The 26711-nt window shown below is 41.2% G+C and overlaps 2 protein-coding genes across 2 annotated transcripts; both read right to left on the reverse strand.

Moving 5' to 3' along the window:
• Positions 1 to 1834: 1834 nt before the first annotated feature.
• On the reverse strand, positions 1835 to 3489 carry Cdk8 (cyclin-dependent kinase 8). The gene is made up of 3 exons (XM_070215499.1): positions 3436 to 3489; positions 3205 to 3356; positions 1835 to 3145 (listed from the first exon to the last, which is right to left on the reverse strand). Exons 1-3 carry the CDS (start codon positions 3454 to 3456, stop codon positions 1939 to 1941), a joined length of 1380 nt encoding a protein of 459 aa, XP_070071600.1. The 5' UTR covers positions 3457 to 3489; the 3' UTR covers positions 1835 to 1938.
• Positions 3490 to 4790: 1301 nt separating this feature from the next.
• On the reverse strand, positions 4791 to 22471 carry RasGAP1 (Ras GTPase activating protein 1). Its single transcript, XM_044395777.2, has 5 exons — positions 21880 to 22471; positions 10175 to 12066; positions 9012 to 9268; positions 8342 to 8537; positions 4791 to 7209 (listed from the first exon to the last, which is right to left on the reverse strand). The coding sequence occupies exons 1-5, from the start codon at positions 22019 to 22021 to the stop codon at positions 6217 to 6219; spliced, it is 3480 nt and encodes a 1159-aa protein (XP_044251712.2). The 5' UTR covers positions 22022 to 22471; the 3' UTR covers positions 4791 to 6216.
• Positions 22472 to 26711: the final 4240 nt, after the last annotated feature.

Genomic DNA, 26711 nt, shown 5'->3' on the forward strand with positions numbered 1-26711 from the left:
TTATTATTTTTATTTGTATTATTTTAGGCTAAGGACCCCTGCCCGGCCGGTGGAGGCTGCGCCGGAGGATGACGACGCGCCGGGGGCTGGGGACGCGCCGAAGGCTGGGGACGCGCCGGAGGCTGGGGACGCTCCGGCGGCCCCAGCCGGGCCGGTGGACCCAGCACCGGCGTATAACTTGAGACTGCCCAGGTGGGTATATCTCCGGTGGGACGCGACCGACCCCCCTTCGAATTTATTCGAGATTTTCGAACAGCTTTTCGAAGAGTGGAGGGGGGCAGAATCAGAGGCTGGCCAGGCTGCGCGCCGTAATGGCCCTTTTCGATGACTCTGATCGGAAGGGTCCTAACGGGTGAGGCCTGCCGGGCCGGTGGACCCAGCACCGGCGTATAACTTGAGACTGCCCAGGTGGGTATATCTCCGGTGGGACGCGACCGACCCCCCCTTCGAATTTATTCGAGATTTTCGAACAGCTTTTCGAAGAGTGGAGGGGGGGCAGAATCAGAGGCTGGCCAGGCTGCGCGCCGTAATGGCCCTTTTCGATGACTCTGATCGGGAGGGTCCTAACGGGTGAGGCCTGCCGGGCCGGTGGACCCAGCACCGGCGTATAACTTAAGGCTGCCCAGGCGGGTATGGCATTTTATATCCGTAGTGATATACTGCAAGGAGCGGTGGGTGCTTCTGCGGGGGTCTTTCAGAAAGTCCGAGAGTGACCCCCGCCACTATAGTGCCCATAGGGAGGAGCTAGAATTCCTTCGGCGGCACATAAGGGAATTAATTGGATCTGGTTGCCCAGGTAAAGGCCCACCCGTGCCTGTACCAGAGCTCTGGGTTTTCCAGAGCCGAGAGGGCGCAGGCATGGGTGGGTATTGCTTTATTCCTTTTAAATTATTTTTTTCAAATCTTTTTATGATTTAATTATTAGGAATAAGGTTATTAAAAAATAAAACATAAAACATAGGCACCCTCCACGTGTGGCTGAGTGCGTATCATTTTATTTAACACGTGTTCACTATCATTGAAAGAGATGATGCGTGCGACAGCACGATTGAAAAATGAAAGACTTTCAAAGATCGCTAGAGAGTGACACTTCTTCGATATATCCTATCCTCATAGCTGCTATCGCACATATATCGATATATATTTCACACAACCGAAAGACAGCGAAGACAAAAACCAAATTTTACGATGCAAGTGGTGTACAAAACCGATTGGCAGCCCCATTTTGAATTTAAAATTACGTATTTTTTATATGTGCCGAGCAAATTATAATTATGTTCAAAGCACCGAAACCTTCTAAACTAGAGATGCAAAAAAAACAGAATTTTAAAAATCCGTTATGGTTGGACAAATTAGTAATGGAAAAATCAAGTCAAGCCCGTCAGATACCTTATACTTTGTTAATCAATTCCAAAATATTAATATACGACTGAAGATGGCGAGTTTTTTATCGTTATTTTGCGAATTCAAGGCCCACATCTAAAAGTCAGACTGTTTTAGGCAGCCAGCAACATAAACTAAAAGATTTCCCTATTTAGAAAATGTATTTTTTGACTAATTCTAACATTTTCCATGATTTTTTTAAAAAAATTATTGTATATATAAAAAGTTTTAGGTTTAAATGCAAATCGATCAGGAAAAAAACACGATTTATGACGATTTTATGATTTATGATTTTTTGCGAAATATTGTCCACAATAAAAAGTTCTATGTTTGAATGCTTATTAAACATGTCGGCTAAAAAATGATTGTTTTAATTTAGATCAAAGTACCTGTGCTGCGATCCTAAGGAGTACGATACGCCAAACTGGATAAACAAATAAAAGGACATATGTTACACTTTACTTGCTTGTATTTGTTACGCGCTAAAGTCATTAAATACTTAGAAGGCTAAGGAGTAGTGGGAGTGGTAGAAAAAATGCAGCATTTATCAGTCTCTCAGTTGAAGCGCTGTTGGAAATTTTGCTGCTGGCTGAACATCATCTGTTGCTGCTGTTGCTGTTGTTGCTGCTGCTGCGCCTGCTGCTGCTGGTGGTGGAAGTCTTGCTGGTTGCCAGCTCCGGACAATCTGACTCTCTTGGCATTCGGTTCGGCATTCATTTGCTGCTGCTGTTGTTGCTGCTGCTGTTGCTGTTGTTGCTGCTGCTGCTGCTGCTGCTGGCGCTTGTTGTCCGTCTTGTCCTCCTGGTCGTCGTCGGTAAGGAACTCGCGCTTGGGATACGGTATGGGGCAGCCGGCGAACACGTCCTGCGTGGGCTGCGGATCCTCCTGGAAGTACTGATCCTGCATTGCCTGCTCGGAGGTGATGCGCTTGTTGGGGTCCATCAGCAGCAGTTTCTGCAGCAGGTGGAAGGCCTTGCTGTCTGGCTTGATCTTGTGCCTTTCCATGTATTTGGCCAGCGAGCAGGTGGAGTAGGTGGAGCGCTTGAAGTCCTTGGTCAGCGTGTGATGTTCCGGCATCTTCTTGATATCCTCCCAGTCCTTGTCCTGCGGAAAGCCCATCACGTTGAAGATGCGGTCCAGTTGATCGTGGTGATACGGATTGCTGGTCTTGATGTCCTCCTGGCGGCAGTGAAAGATGGGCTCCGAGGTGAGTAGCTCGGCGAAAATGCAGCCAATAGCCCAGATGTCGATGGCCTTGGTGTAGTGACGAGCTCCGAGCAGCAGTTCTGGGGCACGATACCAAAAGGTGACCACCACCGGATCCAGGTCCGCCAGAGGTTTCAGCGGGGCATTGAAGAGTCGGGCGAAACCCATGTCGGCGATCTTTACGCGTCCCCTCTCGTTGCCATCGCCCATCACAAGGATGTTGGCGGGCTTCAGATCGCGATGCAACACCCAGTTACTGTGCAGATAGTGAATCCCATCCAGGATCTGGTACAGCAGGCTCTTCACCATGCCCCGGGGAACGACCACCTGCTTCTTGGTGGCCTTGGCCGCCCGATGGAACTTGATTATGTGCCACAGGTCGTGCTCCGCGTAGTCGATCAGCAGGAACACCTTGCGGTCGTTGTGCGACAGGAACACCCGGATGAGGGTTATCACGTTCTGGTGCTTCAGTTCGCGCAGCAGTGCTATCTCGCGGCAGGCGGACATGGACAAGCCAGTGCCGTCGATCTGTTTCAGGGCATACTCCTTGCCATCGCTGTGGCATAGAAATTATATTTGTAAGTATTCATGGGACTTCGTAGATGACCAGCTCACCTCGTCTCCTTCCACTTGGCCTTGTAGACGTGGCCGTAGGTTCCGCGCCCCACCTTGCAGCCCTCGTAGTTGAACAAGTCCTCCACCTTTGTGCGCTCAATCTGCGTTTTCATCTTGAAGTCGTAGTCCATTTTGCATAAAAGGTTTGCAAACTGCAAAATTCCGAAATTGTTTATAAACTCGGATGCCGCCAGTCAGCTGTCCGCCGATAAACGATAACAAACAGCTCACCAGAGATGGAAACAAAGCCATTTACACGCTAGATCTGGCCGTTTTAGCTAGCTAGCCTGTTTATAAATTACTAAATAAAAAAAAATAAACTAAGGAATCTTCCTTTGTTGATTTTTTTTATTAAGTAAGTAAAGCAAGTAAAATAAATACCTATAGTGTATATAGTTTATAGGAGCCATAAGATATTATGGTCTAATCCGACACATGTACTCCTGCAATAGAAAAACAAGCTTTGGGAAAAATTCCATTGCGATAGCTTTTTAGAAAATGTATTCTTTGACTAATTTTAACATTTTCCATGATTTTTTTGAAAAAATTATTGTATATATAAAAAGTTTTAGGTTTAAATGCAAATCGATCAGGAAAAAAACCATGATTTTTGATTTTACTAAAAATTGTCAACAATAAAAAGTTCTATGTTTGAAAGCTTATTAAACATGTCGGCTAAAAAATGATTGTTTTAATTTAGATCATTTTCTTTTATATTTGTGTGAGTAATTTGCACTGGGCAGCTCATCGATGTGTGTGTGCAGACCGCTGTTCTACGTTATACATGTGAGAGCAGCGCGGCGGCAGAACAAAACCTTATGCTCACTTAATAGGGCGCTGCCGACCGCTGATTTAGATCAAAGTACCTGTGCTGCGATCCTAAGGAGTACGATACGCCAAACTGGATAAACAAATTAGAGGACATATGTTACACTTTACTTGCTTTTATTTGTTACGCGCTAAAGTCATTAAATACTTAGAAGGCTAAGGAGTAGTGGGAGTGGTAGAAAAAATGCTGCATTTATCAGCGCTGTTGGAAATTTTGCTGCTTGTTGAACATCATCTATTGCTGCTGCTGTGGATTCCACACACCCTGTAGAACCCACCCAACCCACATAAAACGCAGTCAAATATATGCAACTATTTATTTATTTATACATAAAAGTCGATTTAATTTATTTTTTTTTACAAAAAATAGGGGATTTTTTTCGTTTTCTGTTCCATTTGAAACCAACACAGAAATTTTTCTTGAGACTTGTGAGAATAATTTAGTTAGCATTTTGCTGGGTAAAAATAAAAGTAGGTTACTCGTCGAATAGTTTTACCTTTTCATTTTTTTGGAATAAAATTGCTTATCGAATAATTGTCACAATACGAATAAAAATATTCAACAGCTTTAACTCACTATAAATGTATCGCAAATACGCATCAATATCAATCAACTAACGCACACGACCAATTCAATTACCATATCGTAAGATATCACAACAGTATACCAGATATTCCTAAAGCACGAGAATGAGGTACTATACTGGGAGGGGATAAGATAAACGATAGCCAAACCAAAATAAAACAAAATAAAAATATCCATTGGCGATACGCTTTATTTTTCGCTAGAAAATATATCTAGATGTGTATATTTTCTATTCTTTGTACCAACAACTTATTAGCTAGGCGTGGTAAAGTTAAACTAAAGTTAAGTTTTTAAAATGCAACTAAAAGTGAAAATGAACCAAAGAAATTAAATTCATAGCAACATCTCGTCGTCTTTCTCCGTTTCGTATCTCTATGTACATCATGCAGATATTATAATTAAGAAATGCACAAAATATTGGAATGCATAAACAAAAGGCTATATGATTAAACGCGGCGGAGGAAGACACTTTTTTATGCGATCGATGAACAATGAACTAAATATGGCAAAAATAAGATTATTTAACATAGTTTCTAGATGTGTAATTAATATTGGAAGAGCTTTGGAAACAAATCGGTGGAAGTAAGTCGAAGCTAACCAAATTGTTAACAATTTACTTGTTTTTCGTTTAAGTTTAACATGAAATTAAATGCATTTAATAAATATTCGTGTGCGTGTTCAATGCATATATGTATGTGTGTGTATATGGAAAATGGAAGTAAATTTGTGCTTAACAATAATTTTTGTTTGTATTCTACAATTTGCCGAATACGTATCGTGTGTTTAACATTAGCTGTATGACAGTTATAAAAAGAAATATACATTGTAGATGTATGTTTTTTGTTGCTTTTCGCAGTTTTTGTTTTTTGTATATAGCGTTCACATTTTTTAGAATTATTTGTTTTTTGTCTGTGCCGCCTGTGGGCAACACGGCTAGATTGGGTAATTTTTAGAAATTTTCGCTACTCCTAAAATAACTGGTATAATGTAGTAATTATTACACATGCACATATAGAGAAATATATACGCGTGCATTTTCTATTTACATTGTTTTATTTCGGTACTCAACTAGCGCCGGTAAATAACCTAGGCTAGGCTTTATAAAATCTTAGCAATTGTTAAGTTTTTAGTAGATTAGGCTTATAAAGTTATCAGTTTTTAGTGGTTCTCTGCCTTCTTTGCGCTCTCTCACACAAGAGTCGAAATGCTCTTCCGTATTGGGTGTTTTGTTTGCGTATATAAATAATGTTAGCGCATACAAAAAATAAATAGGCTTATTACTTATAAATATAAATATTTTAGATTTCGTTTCCTTTTTTCATTTTATCTTGTTGCTGGCGGTACCGAAAATATCTGGTGTACAAAAATCTGTTAATTGATAAACTTAGTCTAGACCTTCACAACGTTAGATTCTTAAAAACATAAATATCATACAAAAAAACACAAAGCTAGCACTTAAAACGGTTTGTACAGCAGCATCCCCTGGTCGGGGGCTTCTCCTCGGTATCCAAGATATCCAAGCTGCCATGATAATGCGTACTCCCTTACCTGGTCGTGATGATGGCCCGCGGCAAGGCGAATACGCACAGCCTTGGACGCTAATAAATCGGCGGAGCTGGCTGCGATGATGAGGTGGTACTGGGCGGTGCAGCCACCACACTAGAGGTTGTGGACGATGGGCTGGAGGAAGAGGCATTGCCGCAGTTGTTGTTGTTCAAGTTATTATTGTGACGCTGCAATTGGTGGCTGCGCAGCGGCTGAAATTGCGACTGTTGCTGCTGTAGCGGTTGCTGCTGATGTTGCTGCTGCTGTTGGAATTGCAACCTCTGCTGCTGGTGCTGCAAGTTGTGGAGATAGTAGGCGTTCATATTGCTCGTGGCTGGCTGATAGGGATACGCCCGAACATTCTGCATTTGCGGCAGCACAGGCTGCGGCTGGAACTGCTGGAGTTGCTGCTGCTGCTGCTGCTGTTGGTGTTGCTGCTGTTGATGATGCTGCTGATTCAGCTGGCCGGCGGCTCGCATCATGTGCCAATAGTTGTCATCGCCGATCGGAGCCTGTCTGCTGCCGTACTTCAGTTGTCGCGTTATGCCCTGCTTGTAGTCCCGATGATCCCGATCGATGGCGAACGCCTTCTCTCTCAGTTTCTCAATCGTTCGCTTGAACTCCGCGAAGGCCTGTGGTGAATGTTTTTGCAAATCCGTGGCCAGCGGCACCAAAGGGTTGTGCTGCTGGTGTTGCGTCTGCGGCAGATGCTGGTGGTAGGTGAGCGGATCTAACAGAGAATCCAGCACACTCATGTTCGACATGATCAGCGTGTGGATGCGCTGCAGATCGAGCGGTGGATCCAGGGCCGTTACCAAATCCATCTGGAAGTAGTCCATCTCCTTGTCCGACACGTTCTTGCAGCCAGGGGAATTCTCATCCGAGCGGCCGCAGCAGCTGTAGAAGCCACTGACAAAGGCCGAGGGATGGAAGTACTGCATCCGGATGGAGTTCATCAGACAGATCTTGTGCAGCAGGTCGAACCACTCGCGTTCCTCCACGCAGTTCGTTGTTTGCACAATCAGCGAGCGATCGTTGTGCACAATCTGTGGGAGAAGAGGCGAAAGTAAATCTTAGTCTCATCTTTGTGCAATTAACATAAATTCTGTGCGCGCCGCAATTGCAAAACAATCGCGCCCAAGTGAAATCGCTGGCTGAGACAATTCCCACATCTTGACTGAGATATAAAAAAAAACAAACGTAACGCCAAGAAATCGCACCCACGATGACGATTCTCTTCTGCGTCGGCTGCAGATTTTTCTAGGTTTTGGAATTTCCCTTTTTGTCTTACTACCTCGAATGGCAATAACAATAGCGTACGCAAAGCGAGCCTCCGCCAGCTCATCTGCATAATAATGCAAATTATTTTTAATTGCCGCAACTTGTCATTTTCCACACAAAACTCGGGCAGAGTGAGTGATTAGTGAAAGTTTATCGGGCAACTGAGATTCGGTTTTCACTATGGCACTGGATGGGCCTGCTGCTGCCATCGATTAGGAGCCACAGATACACGCCCACACAGCCAAATATCTTAGCCATGAGACGGAGGCAGTGGTGGCCAATATTAATGATTTTCAGATGTAAGTTTACACTAATTTAGTTGAGTGAGAAAATAAAGAAAGCTGGACGATGAGAATTTACTTGAATAAGTAAAAGCATTTGACGTTCAATATTTAACAAAAGGACTAATATAAAAAATTGGTTTTATGATCAAAACATCGAATTTTTTTACTATTTACAGCTAAAAAAAAAATATCGACAGTTTTGTATTTCTCGATATTTAATTCCAATCTTCAATATTATCGAATCGATATTTTCAAAATATAGGAGATATCGATAATTTTTGATCCTTATGGCCCACTTTAAAACAATTTAAAGCAGATGATTATTAATTAATTAAATGTGCAAAACTCGACAAAAAAGAACTAAGATTTCCTTAGTTTTTCTTCTTTTAACCTACACTGCACCACCACAAAGTTTGCAACCAACCAGGTGGCCTGTAAAAGCAGCTAAACTCTCATCACTGCCCGGAGGTGTGTGGGCTTTGGCTGCCTATTTATAGAGGTGGCGCGGATCGCGCGTTTCCGGCACACTGCTCGTGTGCATTATTCGCTGCAACCAGAGGCGCATGGGGCATACCAGCCCCCCAATTCAAATCGAAGCACATCGAATGCTCACCTTAAAGCAGTTCTGCATCTTGAAGCTCTTGTCCTTCAGCTGCTCCACGCTGGCGATCTCCTGGAGCGGTATATCACAGATGGGTTGTTTGCCCTTCGACTTGGCGTAGCTGAGCGAGTGGGTGGTGAGGCGGAAGTAGCGCTGTTTGAACTGCCGGCCGAAGCGCTTCCGGGATGTGGGGTACTTGGTCATCATGCTGCAGGGAAGGAGAGCAAAGAAAGCGGGATCTTAGCAACTGCCCTTCGAGTGCTCGCACTCAGATCTCTGTTCTTGTCTCAGGTGCATAGTATACGCCACTTGGAACAAAAACTGAGCTAATTGTTCAACAAATTACAAGCAATTTCTCTTACCCCTCGCTAGACGTTAGTATAGATTTAATGTGTGATGAATAAGTGTGATTTTTGTGTGATGGGATGTTGATTGTGTGATGTATTGGGCGTGGTGGATTGATTTTGATTTATTATTTGATATTTTTTTGTTAAAGCAGCGCGCGGAAAAGAAGAGAAAGACAAAGAAAGTTTCGGTATTAGAATAAAACGAAGCGTAATCAACCAAATGTCTTGGGTGGGATATGCCAAATCTATAGAATAGGGTTTATAGAGGGAGCATTGCACAGTCCACCAATCTAGAGGCTATAGGGAAATTCCTCAAAGTAAATTTCTCAACTTACCCCTCTTTAAGTAATACTGGTTGCAGTGGCGTCGCCGACGCCGCCGGATGAACGCTGCTGCTCGCCTGACTGGGCGTGGAGATGACCTCCAGAAAGTGCTTTACCGCATCCACGTGCTGCTCCGTGCAGAACTTCTTGTACAGCTCGACGGTGAACTCTTCCTTGCATGTCTGCTGCGACGACCGGGAGCTGACCAGGTTACCCAGCGATTGGATCGTCTTGGAGATTAGGGTCAGCGTGCGACTCGTCTGGGCATCCTGTGAATAAGGAAATAGTAATATAATGTTTTAAATTGTATGGGTATTATATGGGTATAAAAATAAAATAAAATAATAATATTTAAAAAATAATAATAATAAAAATAAAAACATAAATGAATTACTCAATGGTCATGCTTGAACATGAGAGCTTAAGGGGGGAGATACATATAGAACTGTTTTTTTTGCAAGTTTTTTGTCATTTTTTTAACTAATAAGGAATTGTGCTGGGATTTCGTAACTTGGCATGTTGATTACATTGTTCTTTTATAATTTTAAACAATTTTTATTTCGTTTTTATCTTTTAAAATGGCGGCCGTGGGAATTATTTTGTCAGGCTATATTAAAAACAAGAGAGAACGCTATAGTCGCGTTGGTGTCCCGACTATCTAATACCCGTCACTCAGCTAAAGCGAGTGCGAACGCTGTACTCGGGTTGGTGTCCCGACTAATAATCGTAACTCAGCTAAAGGAAGTGCGAGGGAGATAGATATATAAGCAATTTTGATTGCGTATAACTTTTTAATGAATGGTCCGATTTGAAAAATGTCTTCTACATTTCTATAGGTATAAATATACACAACAAAACTGCATTTATACTTCTCGGAAATCTTTAAAGGTGTGGCCGCCAGACCCATTTTAAAATCGTTAGTGGGCGATTGTGGGCGTGGCGCTCGGCTAAAAATAAACTTGCGCTGCGTAGAAAGCCCAAGAATATGTGTGGGAAATCTCAACCTTCTAGCTTTTGTTGTTTCCGAGATCTCAGCGTTCATACGGACGGACAGACAGACGGACATGGCTAGATCGACTCGGCTAGAGACCCCGATCAAGAAACGCTTCCTTCTAGCTGTTACATACTTTTGCACGAATACAATATACCCTTTTACTCTACTAGAATCTACTTACCAGGCGCTCGGTAGTCAGGTCGAAGAGCTTGGGTCCCAGAATCGCCGGAGCAAAGAAGCGCAGGAAGATGAAGCCGGACACCACGGAGTAGCGCACCTCTCGATTGCTGGGGAAATGCTTACCCGCACACTCGCGCAGGTCGTGGAAGATCTGACAGAGAACCTTGGGACAGCGGTCAGCACTCTTTGTGATCGCCTCAAAAACCCGCTCCACATAGTCCTGCAGATTGTGCAGGTTCGTGTCCACCGCAGAACGATCTTTGATCTTGCTGGGATCGATCTCGCATGGTTTCTTTTCGGCAACGATCTGCGATAAAACGGGACGCAGTGTCTGATGAAGGTAGTGCAGGCCAGACAACCGCATCGCCTCGTCCATCATCTTGGAGACCAGCGTGTTTCCCCGGAAGATGGTCGTGGGGTCTGTCAGATGGGAGATCTCGTGGTCCGCCAGCGCCTTGATGATCGGCGCAATGCGTTCCGTGTGCGTGAAGAGACGCACCAGCGGCTGGGCCACCTCCGTCTTGCCCGAGACCAGCTCGCCGAGGATCGACACGGCCGACACGGTGATGGGTCGCTGATCCACTGACTCTAGGAGCAGGTTCAGCAGGTCATCGTAGGTGGCCAGCGGGAAGACATGATCGGCGGTGTAGTTTAGATTGAGACGCAGCGATCCGATGGTCGAGTCCACGCTCAGTCTCGTTCCCGGGGGCGTGGCACATGAGCGGGGCGTGGCGTTTAGCGAGCGGGAACTGTGCGTTATGGAGCGGGGCTGCAGATAATACCAGGCCGATGGGGAAACCGCCTGCTGCTCCTGCTTATTGAGCATTGGCAGCCGCACTTCGCCGAGGAACACTTTATCGGACATCGCTCCATGGGCATCGTGCCAAATGCTCACCACTATCTCCACCAGATCCGCTCCGCCCAGCGGGTATATGGCGTAGCCCTTGTTGGCCGAGGATTCTAGGGAACCGGTGCTCTTGTTACTCGCTGTGGTGTTTGTGCTGCCCGCTTCGGCATCGATATGGAGATCAAAGTACATGGCCTCGTCGAACTCCGGATCAACGGTCTTCTTGCGCTGCTTGGTCCGTCGCGTCACCTGCTGCTTGTTGCTGTAGTGGGCGGTGCAGACCACAAAGGGATCGCAGGTGCCCTGCTTCTTGGCGAGATCCACACAGGCTGGCACTTTGATGGTCACGCCAACGAATCTCCCGTGTGACTTCCAATTGGCCAGCTGATCCGACGACGTGGACGTGGTATTGATGGTCGGGAAGTGTGTCTGTGTCTGAGATGGAGGATGATGCACGTGACCAAAGAGACCGGCGGCTCGGGTTTTCAGGGTCATGGCCGCCGAGGAAGAGGCCGCCGCCCTCTGAATGTTGCTCAGTTCGCTATTCTCCTTGTAATCGTTCAAATGCGCCCGCTGCTGGTGGCTATGGTGGCTGTTGTGGTGGTGCGGCAGGTGCTGGTGGTGCGGCAGTGTGTGCTGGCCCAGATCTATGCTCTCCGAAAGAGACTGCGTCTGTTGGGCTTCCGCAAACGACACCTCCACATTGGCCATGCCCTGAACCTCCGAGTCCTGGTCCACTGGCCGCAGCGAGAACCAATGGTCCTTGTGATTGTACATGTGCAGCTCCTCCCGCTTAATGGCTATCTTGCCAATGGGCTTGTCCTGCTTCATGTCCCGATCCCACAGGTAGATGGAGAGATAGCGAAAGCGACGGGGGATCTTGAACTGGTGCTCCTCGCCGAAGAACGGCGTTAGTGTGCGTTCGATGGTGGGTGTGCGGCAGATCTCCTCCTGGTCCAATGCAATTGTGCAGTAGACATCGCGGGTGCCCTGTGTGCTGCAGCTGGTGTTGGCGGCATTGCGACTGCTCAGATTCTTAGCTTCGCCTGGAATTTTGATAAAAAAGATATAGAGGTGAATTAGCAATTAAATTGATATTGTAATAATAAATATTAAAGTACACCCAATACCTTATATATTCACAATTCATCAAACTTAACGAATAAACCCCCTCAGTAATTGTTTGTTGGTATAGATTACGGCCTTTCTTCAAGGTGAAATACATTAACTCAAGATTAAGTATTTATCAAAAGTGGCGTGGACTATTTGTGAAGAAAGTACAAATCTGTTTACTGATTGAGACTTGATAAGTTTCTAGGAATAAAACAAAAACCCAATGATTTGCTTTACTGGCTGACGAAAGACCAAAACACCGACTTTCGCCCAACCGGAAAGACAACTAGCGGCTATCAGACATGGATTAACATAAATTAATATAATATTATCCCCCCTTTCGGTATCAGTTGATGCTTGGCCTTGACACCTGCCAACTGCTGCTGTAAAGGCTGTAAAAAAGGCACAATCTATCCATTACACCATATATTCCAGCGGGCTCTTTTGATTTCCGAAAACGGTCAGCGGACGTGACTTCCTGTGCGAGTGCGTCGATGCCTCTATATATATTGTATTGTGCACCGATGGATGGTGGTCGCAATCTATTTTGGATGCTCCACCACCTGGGGCACAACAAATACAAACTTATACAAACAACATTCGCAGTGGCTGGCGCTTGGCTAGACTCCAAACGTTAACAATAAACGGCAGGCCTTGATAAGCGCAAAGGGTGAAGGCGCTGCTCACAAGGCAAGTACTATAAAGTTGCTCAATGAAAGAAATTAGTGGCAGTCGAGCGGAAATATAATAAGTGCACACATGTGCCGGCATCTGTGTCTGTATTTGTATGGCAAATTTGGTTTTGCCCCGTTTCTTACAGTCAAACTTCCATGACTAACAACCAATTTTTATCATGGGTTCATGATTTAAGTTAGCTTTGAAGAAAATCCGTTATCATTCTTAAAAACAATAAATATTTCAAGCAATAAATGTACAATCACATAAATATATTAGGAAATTATAATATTTTCATTGGATTAATTGACTATTTCATGGGTTTAGATATTGTAACTATTTTATTCGATATTTTGTCTAATGGAATTTTGATCGGATATTGAAAAAACAAAAAAAAATATTAGGATATCTTAATATTTTCAATGGATTAAGTGACTAAGCCCACGAGTTAAGGTAATGTAACTATTTTATTAGATATTTTGACTAATGGAATTTTAATCGGATTTTGAATTACTTTTTTTTTACGTTTGTAGAATCCCAGTATTTTATGTTATTGGTGCCAATACAATTTAGGAATATTAAAGAGTTACGATCTTTAGAGTTATAGAAGTTTGACTGTAGTTAAAGTTTGTTGTTCATTGAGCTGTGGGGAGTGCCCCGCCACGTTTTCCGCCCCTGTTGACACAGCTGGGCAGTGGGCAATGTGAGCAATGTGGGCTATGTGAGCTGGAGGTGAGCTATAGCTTCGTTTTTTCATTACACACTTATATTCAGCTATCACCTAGCGACTATCAATGGGGTTATTCGTTGTGTGATTGTGTGTGTGTGTGGTGTGGGGCTCGAGTATCTGTGTGTTGGCAAAACAACGGCACTTTTCACAATCACAATCGCATGCTCTCACACTCTCTCGCTGTGCGTTTGTCGTAGAAACAAGAAACCCGCGATAACAAAGACATTCGTTTTCCTTTTCCCAAGTGTGAGTGTGTGGTTTTTTCTTTCATGAATGAAAAACCCCGCAAACAGAAGCACATTTTATATGCAAAGCAAAGTAAAGTAAAGCAAGGCAATCGACAATCGGCAAAAAGCCAGAAAACAAACACAAAACGTCAAATGACGAAAAACAAGAGCTTTTTTTTCGGAGGAGAAAAGCAAAACAGTAAATTTCATTCATAAAATAATAGTGGTAGTATTAATGGGAGAAAGAGAAAGAGGAAGAGAGACGGGGGAAACCCGGCGCAAAAAGTGTTGAAATTTTTGCGTTTCTGTGACGTTTATAATTTATTTATGTGTGGTTTTTATGGCTTTGCCTCGTCATTGGCTGCCCCACTGAATGTTTTTATTACTCGTTTCGTTTTCGTTTTGAATACCCTTGCAGAGGGTCTTATAATATTGTTCCCAAGTTAGAAATTCATTCGCTTTCTGTACGATTTACTTGCTAAATCGAGATTATTCAACATTATACTTGATTTTAAATTTTTCATATCATTACAATATTATAGCTACCATAAGAATTAATAAATCATATAAAGGGTAACTAAATATCGACTTGACTAAGCTATCTTGCCTTCTGGATTTTTTTGGCGACTGCCATGCAAAGCAGCCAGACAATCAAAGTTTTCTAAATTTAATGACATAATCGGTGGAATTTCTATAGATTTCGCTTACTCACAGACAGAATGAAAGAGCGATAAGGGGGAAAATGCAAAGCGACTTTCATGGAATCGAACGAGCCCCCATAGAGAATGGCGAAGCTATAGTCTATCCATTCCGTTTAGATATGGACTGAATGTGTGCATTCTGGGTTCCATCGGTCGTAGACCGTCCGATATCCGACCTTCAGATGCATTAAGCAACAGCACACAGTCACAGTGACGGACGATCGGGTATGCATATATCATCTTACATATGCCAAACACGATAAACGGAACCAGAGCTCGATGAACTGGGAAAATCCAGAAGGTTTATGCATGGATAAAGTCAAGCGGAAGTTGGCTCATCGACTTTTTTTGGGGTGGAGGATCATTTCGGAATTTTTTTGCAATACCATGAGAACGGAAGTGGTACGATTTCTTTATTTTACAACAAAATATTAATGGGAAATCAAATAACTTCCTGAACTTTTTGATATGAAAAGTCGACCGGAAGAAGGACACTTTTTAGCAATGCATACCAAGTTCATTTATTACTTTTATAACCTCAAACGTAAGTAAATTTTTGTCAGAAAAGCAGGGAATCCAGAAAGATTTTTACATTTTAGTCATCCACCACCTACAAAACAGAATGATATTGGAGTGATTCAAAATACTTATTATAATCGCTGGTTAAGACGATTTACATTTGTTTACTACTCATTAAATGGAAGTTTTTAAAATTTCAGAACAGATCAATCCATTATCGAACACTGCTTACCCAGACTGACTGACAATAACCCAGGTCGCCGAGATTTACACCAACATCAAGAAAAACATGCGGTATGTTTCTTTCAACATTCTCAGGGGTCCCCAGAAATAGAAACATCCTGCCATGTGGCACATGGCTATGTGCCACAGACCCCAAAATAAAAATCGAAAACTTCTAAAGTCTGCACCGCTGGAAATTGCGTTTCCTCCACAACATTGACATTTGCCTTGGGGATGCGAGTGGGGGAAAATTACAACACGATCCCATTTCCACACCCATCATTATTGGGTCGAGACAGGGTCTCATTAAATGTCTGAAATTTCCATGATTTCCATTGCAGACGGAAAATTAAATTTAAAGACTTTGTAAGTAGATTTCCTTTTTCCCCCCTTTTGCTTCTCTGCACAATATGCAAATTGATTCAGTGCAGCATGAAACCCGCGCGAATTAATGAGGCGAGTGCTGCAAAAACAAAAAAAAGAAGAAAAATAAAGAAGGAAGCAGACTAGCAGACATCGCTGTAATAAATTCTAAAAAAGCAAATGAAACAAAAACCAGCCAGCAGAAGCAGACATTTATGCAAAGGAGCGGAAATAGAGATAAATTCTTGTGTATTTTTTTTCAGCTGCTTCGCCAACGGAAGGGAGATTTACACAGGCAGATCTTTGTGAATGTCTGTCCGTCTGGCTGTTTGTTTAAACGCCAGCTTCCTGCGGCCAAAATGATTGTTTGCACTTTTGGCGGAAAGGTGGGAAAAAGCCCTCGGCTTCTGTTGCATTTCCCCTGCACTCGATTCTATGGACCTGTGTGCATTATATCCCTTTAAGTGCACTTCCTTTTCCGTTGCCACTTCCTTTGGCCATAAAACCAGAAAAGGGCTCTCCTAACGTGTTCTTCCATTAGCCAGGTTGTGTAGGAAAACAGGTTTATTAAGCATCACACTAATACTAACCAATCCCGGCCTAACCACACAGAATAAAGTGGATAAATTTGGAATTGAGTATTGGGGGTTTTTAAAATTACATAGTTTACAACGGCCTGACATTTAAAAAATATAAAAGTATTCTTGGGAAATATTAGAATATGTAATTTATTTATTTAAATGCTTTTATTTATTTAGAGAAACCGAGAAACCTGAAACCAGTTTCTTGCCCTATCATTTTCCCTCCTCCCCTATATTTCTTCGTACGTGCTGATCGATTTCCGGTCTGATTACGCTTCTCATGATCATCTCACGATCTTCTCCTGTTGTGGGCAACTTTGTTTGGCTTCTGCCTTATACATTTTTATTGGCTTTTCATCAACGTCATCGACCTGGACTTTGTTTATGAACACTTTTCGCAGTACACAAGTGTATCGGAGCCCAGATGAGTAATTCCCAGTCGGATTGTCATTGCTCTCACCAGTCCAAATTCGATTCCGATTCATTGCTTTCTTCGGCTTAAATTTTCGTGTTGCCAATTTACCTTTTTGGCACTATTAACCTTCAATTGCACACATCACTCAATGTGAGCGACGCGAACGCACGACTTCCATTTCGAAATGGCCAAATTGGGCGAATGCCTATTAACACAAAAAAAAAACAAGAAAGGAAGCTAGCTTCGGCCAGCCGAAGCTTATATACCCTTGCAGATCTTTCCTATTAATTAACAAATCGCAAAAATGTTCAATTTTCTAATATTTCTCATTAATTTTCCGATCGTTCCTATGGCAGCTATATGGTATAGTCGTCCGATTTTGATCAAATTAAAATTGAAATTCGGAAATATTTAAAAAGAGTCATATCCTAGAGTCATAAAAACCAAAGAAGCTAGAATTTATTTCCTATTACTTTTCCATTAATTTTCCGATCGTTCCTATGGCAGCTATATGATATAGTAGTCCGATTTCCTAAATAATTAATTCGAAATTCAGAAATATTTAAAAAATAACATCCCCAAAAGGAGAAGGTAATATTTCAAAAAACACCGAAGCTAGAATTTTTTAAAGTTTTTTTTTCCGATTGTTCCTATGGGAGCTATAAGATATAGTTGTCCGATCCGGTCGGCTCCGACATATATACTACCTGCAATAGAAAGAAGACTTTTGCGAAAGTTTTGTCCCGATAGCTCAAAAACTGAGAGACTAGTTTGCGTAGAAACAGACAGACGGACAGACGGACAGACGGACAGACGGACGGACAGACGGACAGACGGACAGACGGACATGGCTAGATCGACTCGTCTTGTGATGCTGATCAAGAATATATATACTTTATGGGGTCGGAAACGTCTCCTTCACTGCGTTGCAAACTTCTGACTGAAATCATAATACCCTCTGCAAGGGTATAATAAATAAATAAATACAACTACAAACGCCGCTCATTAGAGGCAAGTCAACTGGCGACGACACAAAAACTCGCCTGACTTTGTGCCATAAAAATTTAATAATGATAAATACACTTTGTAAGGCGCCCACACATTTTGGCAGGCCGCTGCGAAGCAACCAAGTCAAATTGGCCTTGGCTAAAAGTGGTTTTCTATGAGGCGATAGTGGAATATATGAGCCAAGGATCAGAGGTTGACAACGTTTTGGGAACGAACTATATTATGCATTGAGTAATCATACTATAATACAAAACTATTATTTTATTTTATAAGTCATCCCAACGCTACAAGCTTCGAGCTTATAAACTCAATTAAGGTAAACATATCTATTAAGTAAGTTGATTTTAGTAAAGCTTTTGTCTCTAAAAAAACATAATTATATCGATATTATTAATTTACCGAAAAGGATTAACTTGCAAGAAAACGTATGGCAAATATCATTACTACTTAAGATAAAAAAATGGGTTGTTATATGTTATATAAGCGTAAAATAATCCAAGAATACGTTTTTGACAAAAAGAAATAAAATATAAGATTACATTAAAAAAAGTACGTCAGGAACCCTTAGCCCCGTCATAATTACACGTGGTTATGAGTTACCCCTACCCAAAAACTCCTCAGCTGGAGTAGTTTGGGCGCATCTAACGACTCCGAACGATCCCTCTTTTCCCATTAAAAACTTGTCCCCAGCCCAAGACAGTTCTTGGCCCCTGACATTTCCGTTGTTGTGCTACCTTTGAGAAGCTACCACACCAACCACAATAAACGACACTTGAAACGAGCCAGCGAAGCGCACAAATTGTGCCTCAAAATTAATCACACAGCCCGAAAAAGTGGAATAAAAACAGAATTCATTTTAATTACAAATTACAAGAGACTGATTGTGAGATGAACCCTGGAAGCAGCTCCGAAGAAGCGCCACAATAAATACAAAGAAGCAGCGTGGAGTTCAAAGCCTTGGGAGGTGGAGATCCGGACGACAACTGACCGGGGGTTCCTCAGATGCCTCTGACCCCGGCCAAAGTCAACAACATCAAAGTAAATGCGAGGAGGTCAAGCGTTAAGTCATAAAAAAGGGCCCCTAAAAAAATGGGATGGGGAAAATGGGAAATGCGCGTATGTATAACATTATAACACGCTGCTGCCTCATTGTGGAAAGTCAGAGATAAATGTTAATCATTGCAGGCAGAGTCATCAACGTCATCGTTGTCATTGCGATTGTGATTCCCCTTTCCCTGCTTATACACAGAAAGAAATTACATTTTCCCCTTGTCAACTATAATACTACTTGAAGAAGTTTAAGAAATGATTTGCATTTAATATCAACAATCATTTATATATGGACAAGGAGTCCTAACGAACCATTTTTGGAACTTCCTGAAGTTCCGAACCATTATTTCAGAAATAGAGTAAAGTTTACATTCGATATTTTTACTTGGACTTGGAATATTAATCATTCAATATCATTTGCAAAACGATCTCATTTCTTTCTGTGCTTGAAAACCACAAGAAGGCCGACTTCGACCTGAATAAAAAGTATTTTAGAATGCGCTAATTACATAAAAACCCTGGTTCTTTGGAAGCGGCAAACAAAGTTGTTGGGGCAAACCTTGCTTGGCCAATAAGCCTCCGGCCTTTGGGCTAATTAACATTGTTCCCCGGCCATATTTTCAAATGAAAATATTCCGCTTTAATTGTGGCTCAGGCTGAACAGTATATGTATTAGAAAAATGATTTAAAGACACGACCCGAGGAGAACTAATTGTCAACATCGCATTGGCTTCCAAAGAGTACGAACGAACCAGCTAGAAAAGTTCCAAGCGATCTTTGGCTCGTTCAATTGCAACCAGTTTTGGCCTAGCCAAATGGAGGGGGGTAAAAAGCGAGGTGGAAACTTGACAACCAACTGGAGAACAAGACAACACAACCGGCTTTTAATTAATTACCTTTTTTGGCCAAACTATTTATTGTTGTTACAGAGCTAAAAAGAACAAAGTCGAGTCCATGTTAACTAGATAACTCTGTTCTCGGTCTTCAAGTTCAACGAAATCTCAATTGCGTGTGGTCTGAATAGTGAGTAATTCCCCAGTAAATGTCATTGATATTCAGGGGGAGATCGGTAGTGACTCATACACCCACCATCTCTCTTTTTTCCATTTTGTCTCGTAGAAAACGAAATTTAGGTTATGCGCTAAACATTTTAATTAAGTGGAAAAGTATTACGCCAATTTCGGTCGGGGCGGAGGTTTCGTGTAGAAATCGCAACGATCAGCAAAATGGAAAGCTCCCAACAACAATAGCAACAAAAGCGAAACTCCGTGTGTAATTGAAACTGAGCACGATGTGGAAGTATTGTTATTAAGCATGCAAAGCATAATGAAGTGGAAATATGAAACTTGAGAGAAGAATGCAGGGAGTATAGTGCTTATAGCGATATTTATATGGCGGATGGGAACGAAACCGATTGGTCGGGGGTAAAACGGTGACACAGCTAATGTGCTATAATGATGCGATAATCAATGATGATTATAGGAAATGAATAACTTTTGTTCTCCAACCGTAATGAAAGCGTGTTTCTATGCCGACTCATTTGTATATTTCTTAAAAGGTAAAGGTTTTTGGGTGGAAAAGGTAATATGTTTATGAAGGGGTATTGTTTATTCTAAACGGGTTTTACCATATACCAACATTTTTACCACACTTTGCAGAATCTTTAAGGGATAAGAGGATAAATACCAAGCACAAAGGCGAACGGATGAAATGGAGGTAAAAAGGTGACAGCTAATTTGCCATAACGACCCGATAATCGAAGGAAGTGCATAACTTTCGTTCCTCAATCAGCAGAGAAACGTGTTTTAATTCATTTTTAACCAATATTGTGCCATCTTCTCCGCAGAACCCAAAAGGGCGAAAGGGGTTAAAGCTGCCGGAGGAAGAAGGGAAGTGGCGAGAGAAAGGAGGGGAGCGAAGAGGAGGCCCCGACAAAGACAGAGGCGCATGCGAAAACAATTGAAGCGTGCAAAAAGCAGCTGGGAAGGGGAATACAGAAAAAAAGAAGAAAAGCAACAGAAAAAAGCAAGAGTTTTATGGCTGAAGAAAAAGAACACCAAACCGCATCGCACGAAGGGAAACTCTGGCGATGGGAAACGGAAATCAAAAGCGGCTACAAAGTTGTTGTTGCTGCTGCTGCTGCTTTGCATATAATTTACGTTGCGAGCGTAGCAAAAGCTGCTTATGAGTTGCGAGATTGAAATTGTAAGGCGGAGGTAAAAATAAATGCGTGTGCAGGTGTGAAATTGAGATCACGGCAACCCTTTTTTCCCCGCCTGTGGTTATTCATAATTCTGTTTGGCATTCGTTTTCCCAACAGGAAATGTAAAACAACCGCAAGTTTTGTAGTTGCTCTCTCTGCCTCCAAGAACGAAATACATAGAATGGCAGAATAGCGAGAAAGAGAGAGTGTCATTCATTAATTTGACCTTTTGCCAATATATGTATGTATAGTAGGCCCATTAATCGAGGCTCTTTTCGGCTCTTGGCGCTTGTTGCTTGATAATCATTCATAAAACAGTCACCTTCGTATTGAGAAAAGTACACCGAATTCGAAAATTCCATTCATGAAAAAACCCACACATTGTATTGTTGCTGGGATCTCTCCCGTGTGCCGCCTGTGTGTGTGTGTGTGTGAGCATGCGCTGGAGCGTCACACACACACGCTTGATTTCCGATTCATTCACAAAAAGGGGCGCATTCAAAACGGTGGGGGGCGTGCGTTGGAATCGGGGGGAAACCGCGGGGGAGGGTAACCCGAATGCCGTAACATTCAGCCTGGTCATCCATTACTTTTCCAGCGGCAGCAACAACAAATGCAATTGCACTGCTGCACGAAACGAAAAAAAAAACATTAGGGAAAAGGCAAGAGAAACACACACACGCACACAGCAACACGCGAGGAAGAGCGAGACAGCATGCTCATACACTTGAACACAAAATGCATTTGCATTAACAAAAACACATTTGTTTGCTTAATTAATAGATTTCCTTGGCCTTAGACCGCACAAACTAGGATTTGCCCGTCGATTGCACTCATTATTGAGTGATTTTCTCGCCTTTTGCCCACTCTCAATGTTGTTTTCTGCACAGAAGAGGCTCCGCGGGGGAAACGGCGACGCTGCCAACATTCCAGCACACTTTGCACTGGGAAAAACGCTCGCTTCGACCCGAATTTCACACAACGTTCATGGCCCGCATGTTCTTCTACACTTTTGCAGTGTTTTCATGACATTTCGCACTCGATTTACATACCAATTTTCACTTTTAATTGCTCTTCAATGCGCACTTCGCGTGTATCGGCCATTTTGTTGTTGTTGCTGCTTGGCTCGACGGCGAGCGAGTCAATGTTGCCGTCTCGCTCGTCGTACATATAGCGCTTCTTCTTCAGCAGCATTGTGCGCCCGTTTTCATAGCAGGCAGCTGTGCGTCGTCGGCCACTATCGCTGGAACTTGCAACACGCGATTTGGAAATCTTCTTGTTTTTTTCACGGTTCTTCGGGGGTTTCGGTAATTATTTTACACTTTATCACTTTCTCCTTTTAAGTAATGCTAAAAACACTTTGCCATTGATCACGGACTGCAGCTCTGCACTTCGCTCCCCGAGCTGGGCTGACGAGAAAATGAGTCGATTTGCCGCTCACGAAATGCACTTTTCCTGTTGCTTCAGTTCGGCTGAATTATAATTATATATAATATTATATTTATAATTTTATTTTGTTTGTTGTTTTTGTCACACACTTGATGATGAATTTCACGATTACACTTCGAAATTGCGGTTTCTTGCTCCGACTTGCATAAACTTCGAGGTATTCCGCGTCCGCGACCTTCCATTAGCAGAGTATCGATTGGAATGGTTTCGTGACTGTATTAGGTAGAGGTGGAAAAATTTTTATTTTTAGTTTTATAAAAATAAGCTTTTGTAAGAAATTTCATGTCTTTCGAGTGCTGAGTGGTACGAGTCTTCGTTCTGTTGAATCTAACACGAGTCTGTTAAGCTACAGCTGCTTTGAGTGGTTTTCGTATGGCCGTTAACAGTGCGCAAGGAATGGAGTGGAAATTGCAGGGCGAAGTTAACAGTGCGCATGAATTGGAGTGGAATTTCGTGACACTGTTTTAGGTCAGTGTTGCCAGATGAAAATTTTGCTTTCCCCCTAAAAAATCAAGTTTTTCCCCTAAATTTAAAAATTTACTTAATTTCGAAAATATACAATAAAATAAGAAATAAATCAATATGGCGTTGTAGAAATGTTCAGATTGGAAAAATCTCTGTATAGTAATTTGTTGTTTAACATATATTTAATATTATATTTTGAAATACATGTATTTATATACTACAAAACGAGATCGAATTTTAAGATATCACCTCGAGAACTTCATTTGAGAAATTGGTTTTTGGAAGCACTGGATGCATGTTAAACTTAAATTCAATTATTAACCAGCAACGAAATTTTTCTGTAATCACAGTTAGAAAACTTAAAGGCGGTTTCCCAGAATCCGCCATCAGCTGGTAACACTTACACTCGATAGTATAGTGTGCAGTATTTTTTTGATATTTTTGCCATATTTAGGTAATTTATATGCGCGGCAATTTTTTAGAAAATCAAATATTCTAGTGTTTTTTTCAAAACATTTGGATAATACAATTTTCAAAAAAAACCCCTAAACTTTCCCCCTAAAAATTCTTCCCCCCTAAAATTCCCCCTAGCACGTCAAAAAACCCCTAAATCTAGTGGGAAAACCCCTGATCTGGGAACACTGTTTTAGGTAGAGGTGGAAAAACATCGATAATATTTTATTTTTAGTTTTATAAAAATAAGCTTTTGTAAGAAATTTCATGTCTTTCGAGTGCTGAGTGGTACGAGTCTTCGTTCTGTTGAATCTAACATGAGTCTGTTAAGCTACAGCTGCTTTGAGTGGTTTCGTATGGCCGTTAACAGTGCGCACGAATTGGAGTAAATTTTAGGGATGTCGAAAATATATCAAAATATCAATATATCGATATTTTTTACAAAAAAATAAATATTTTTATCGTGATATTTTTTTTGAATAATTATCATATATCATCGATTTTTTTTCACATTTTTTTGATAATTTTAAGTGGTCTCGCTTTTCATCGGGACAAGAAAAAATACATATGTGAAAGATGAGCGCCGCTAAAATTTATTTTTCGGCAAGTGAAAATGCATAGCATAGCATTCAGAATTCAAGAAAACGCGATAAAAAAAATGCGCGGGAAATACTTGACTTGAATATTATAAGTAAAAACAAAAGAAAGCAAAAATAAATATTGTTTTCTTTCATTTATTAATAAATATAAACTAAAAATTATAAAAATATAATTTAAGATCGTATGCAGGTTAATGTTTAGTGGTTATTGCTTATGCAGCTTAAAATTAAAAAAAAAAATAATAAAACAAAAATATCTGATATAGAGATATTTTTTTTCTGATATATCAAATATCATTTTGATTTTTTGTTTAAATAAAAAATATCATCGATACGATATTTTTAAATAGTAAATTTTAAAGTAGTTCTGACTAGTGATGTGAAAAACGGCGATTAGAGGTGCAGAAACATCGATGGCAACATCGATGCATCGATGTTTTACAATTTTTTAGAAACATCGATGTTTTTTGGCGACAATCGATGTTTTTTTAACATTACCAATTTCTAAGAAAAAGGCGGAAAATGTGTTTTTAATTTAAGTTTACTGTATTGTCATGATTTTAGATACTCAACTGGTGGTGTAGGATGGAAGCGGCGGTGGATTAAGCTTTTTATAATACTATCCGGTAATACTATTATGTAAATATGCTGATTACTTCAATTTTGTTGATCAATTTTGTTTAATTTTTTTTGCCGAATAAAGCTTATAAATGAACTGTATAAGTTTTTCAGTTGGGCTATATTATTCTACTGATTTATTTAAAAACAAAATAATAATAGGGGGATTACCTAAGCTGTTGAGTTGCTGAATTGTTGAATTTTGGTCAGCTGTTAATCAACTGTTTCATACAAAGTCAACTTTCAGAAATTTCAACAATTCAACAGCGTCGGGCTGTTGAAAATTTTGTTGAATTGATGAAAAGCCAGAGTTGTCACCTTTTTTTTTAAGTCGTGGCAACTTTTAACAACATTTTAGTATCAATTTAGAAAGCATATTTGTGGTTCTTTTTACCTTGGTAACACTTTTAGACAGTAACTAGCAATAATAAATCAAATTTTACATGCTTTAAGTTCTGTGAAAAGAGGTGGAGAAAAATCGATTTTTGGGAACATCGATGTTTTCGATGTATTTCTATAGGATTGGCGTATATTTGCATTGTTTTTACACATATAAAAATGAACATAAATATAAATTTGCAGAGGGTATTTTAATTTCAGCTAAAAGACGCCGAATTCACGCAATCATTTCTCGTTTTCAGCCGATTCGTGTGTGCATAAACGCCTAAAAGCGTGATTTGGTGATAAACAGATCTGGAACTCTGTATAAATTATCGACGTTGCCAGATCGCTAGAAATTGAAGGCCATTTAGAGGCTATTTCTCCACTCAGCATAAAAAGTTAGCGAAAATATTTAATTTCATATGTTATAATTGAAATCAACAAATGTTTGTAATGCAGTCTGCTCCAACGAGCATTTATTTATATAATTATCATTTAATTTATCTTTAAGATTTTCACTTTTTGATATTTAATGTAATTCTTGTTTTCACAATTTCATTGGCGGCATGAACGGAAATTTCCAAGCGGCAGTGTATGCACCCAAAATTTGTGAATGAAAACGCACACATGCGCATATAAATGGTCGCCTACACGTAAGAAAACACATGTTGCACCGGCGCCAGCAGCAGCGGAAGCAAACCGAAACCCTAAACCGAATATCGTCGGCAGGAAAAGCCTTGGGCATATGCGACATAAAAGTGCGCTATCATAACCCTTCAGTTCTGGGTGGTGACACATGACAAATTCATTAGGCCGCTAGTCCCTTAAAAGTTACTTCTCCACGATCGCGACCCTTTTTGTTTTTGTAAAATGTGTTCTGTCGTGTTTATATCTTCCAGAAGTGACTAAGAAGTGACTTCTGGACGAGAGGCGATAGAATTATCGCCTTATTTCTTTGCGGGGTAGAAGTCCCTTAGAAGTTACTTCACCACGATGTGTTCTATCGCCTTTTTATCGTCTAGAAGGTTTCGTCAGAAGTTTCTCCTTTGCGATCGCGATTCTTTTTTCGGTACTTAAATGTGTATTATCGTCTTTCTATCGCCTAGAAGTCCCTTAAAAGTTACTTCTCCACGATCGCGATCCTTTTTGTTTTTTAAATGAATTCTATCGTGTTTCTATCGTCCAGAAGTTACTAAGAAGTGACTTCTTCGCGATAATGTATACATCTACCTAGTCTGGTGAAACAAACTTGCGCTGCGTAGGAAACCCAAGAATATGCACACCCAAAAAAAAAATCCTGAGTGTCAATTTAATAACTGTGGGTTAAAATGACACTGCCCCTAGGATCAAATTTTTGGGGTCAATTTGCTCCCAAATGAGTGTCAAAAGTACACCGCGTTTTCAGAAAAATCGTATTTGATACTAAATAGTGTCATTTTGATAAAACTAGGTTCACATCGGTCCCAATAATTATCATTTTTGATTTTCGAAGTTCGAAGTTCGGCGATGTTTTACTCTAGTATCGATTTCGTTTATACTTGTCAAGAGTTCGCTCGCGCGCAAAATGGTTCAGTTGGTAAGGCGTCTGCCTCTGATGCGAGAGGTCCCCGGTTCGAAACCCAGATAAATAAGAGTAGGTAAAAAGTTTTTAAAATGCAAATATATCATTTTAAGAACAAAAATGTTAAGTTGTGTTAGATTATTGATAAAAAAAAAAAAAAATAATGGTGTTGCGAGCGGGATTCGAACCTCGTTCCGCCGAGCACAAAATAATATCAGAACCAAGCGCCTTGGCCCCTGAGCCATTCCCATATTAATTTTTGCCATGGCAGAATGGTTACAGGAGCTTTCAAGCAAATGTCAAATTTTATTTAATACTAAGAAAATGACACCGGCTAGTGGCTCTTTGACACCAAAAG

Source organism: Drosophila takahashii, chromosome 3L (genome assembly GCF_030179915.1).
Source record: "Drosophila takahashii strain IR98-3 E-12201 chromosome 3L, DtakHiC1v2, whole genome shotgun sequence".
NCBI classification, from domain to species: Eukaryota; Metazoa; Arthropoda; class Insecta; order Diptera; family Drosophilidae; genus Drosophila; species Drosophila takahashii.

Bases quoted from the DNA above. Each gene is read 5' to 3' on its own strand.
- RasGAP1 (XM_044395777.2), bottom strand. From the start codon at position 22,021: ATGCTGCTGAAGAAGAAGCGCTATATGTACGACGAGCGAGACGGCAAC. The intron at 9,269-10,174 runs GTAAGTAGATTC...CCTTATTCACAG, and splicing joins ACCTGACTACCGAGCGCCTG to GATGCCCAGACGAGTCGCAC. The intron at 7,210-8,341 runs GTGAGCATTCGA...CTTCTCCCACAG, and splicing joins AGATGCAGAACTGCTTTAAG to ATTGTGCACAACGATCGCTC.
- Cdk8 (XM_070215499.1), bottom strand. From the start codon at position 3,456: ATGGCTTTGTTTCCATCTCTG. The intron at 3,357-3,435 runs GTGAGCTGTTTG...GGAATTTTGCAG, and splicing joins TGGCTTTGTTTCCATCTCTG to TTTGCAAACCTTTTATGCAA. The intron at 3,146-3,204 runs GTGAGCTGGTCA...TCTATGCCACAG, and splicing joins GCCAAGTGGAAGGAGACGAG to CGATGGCAAGGAGTATGCCC.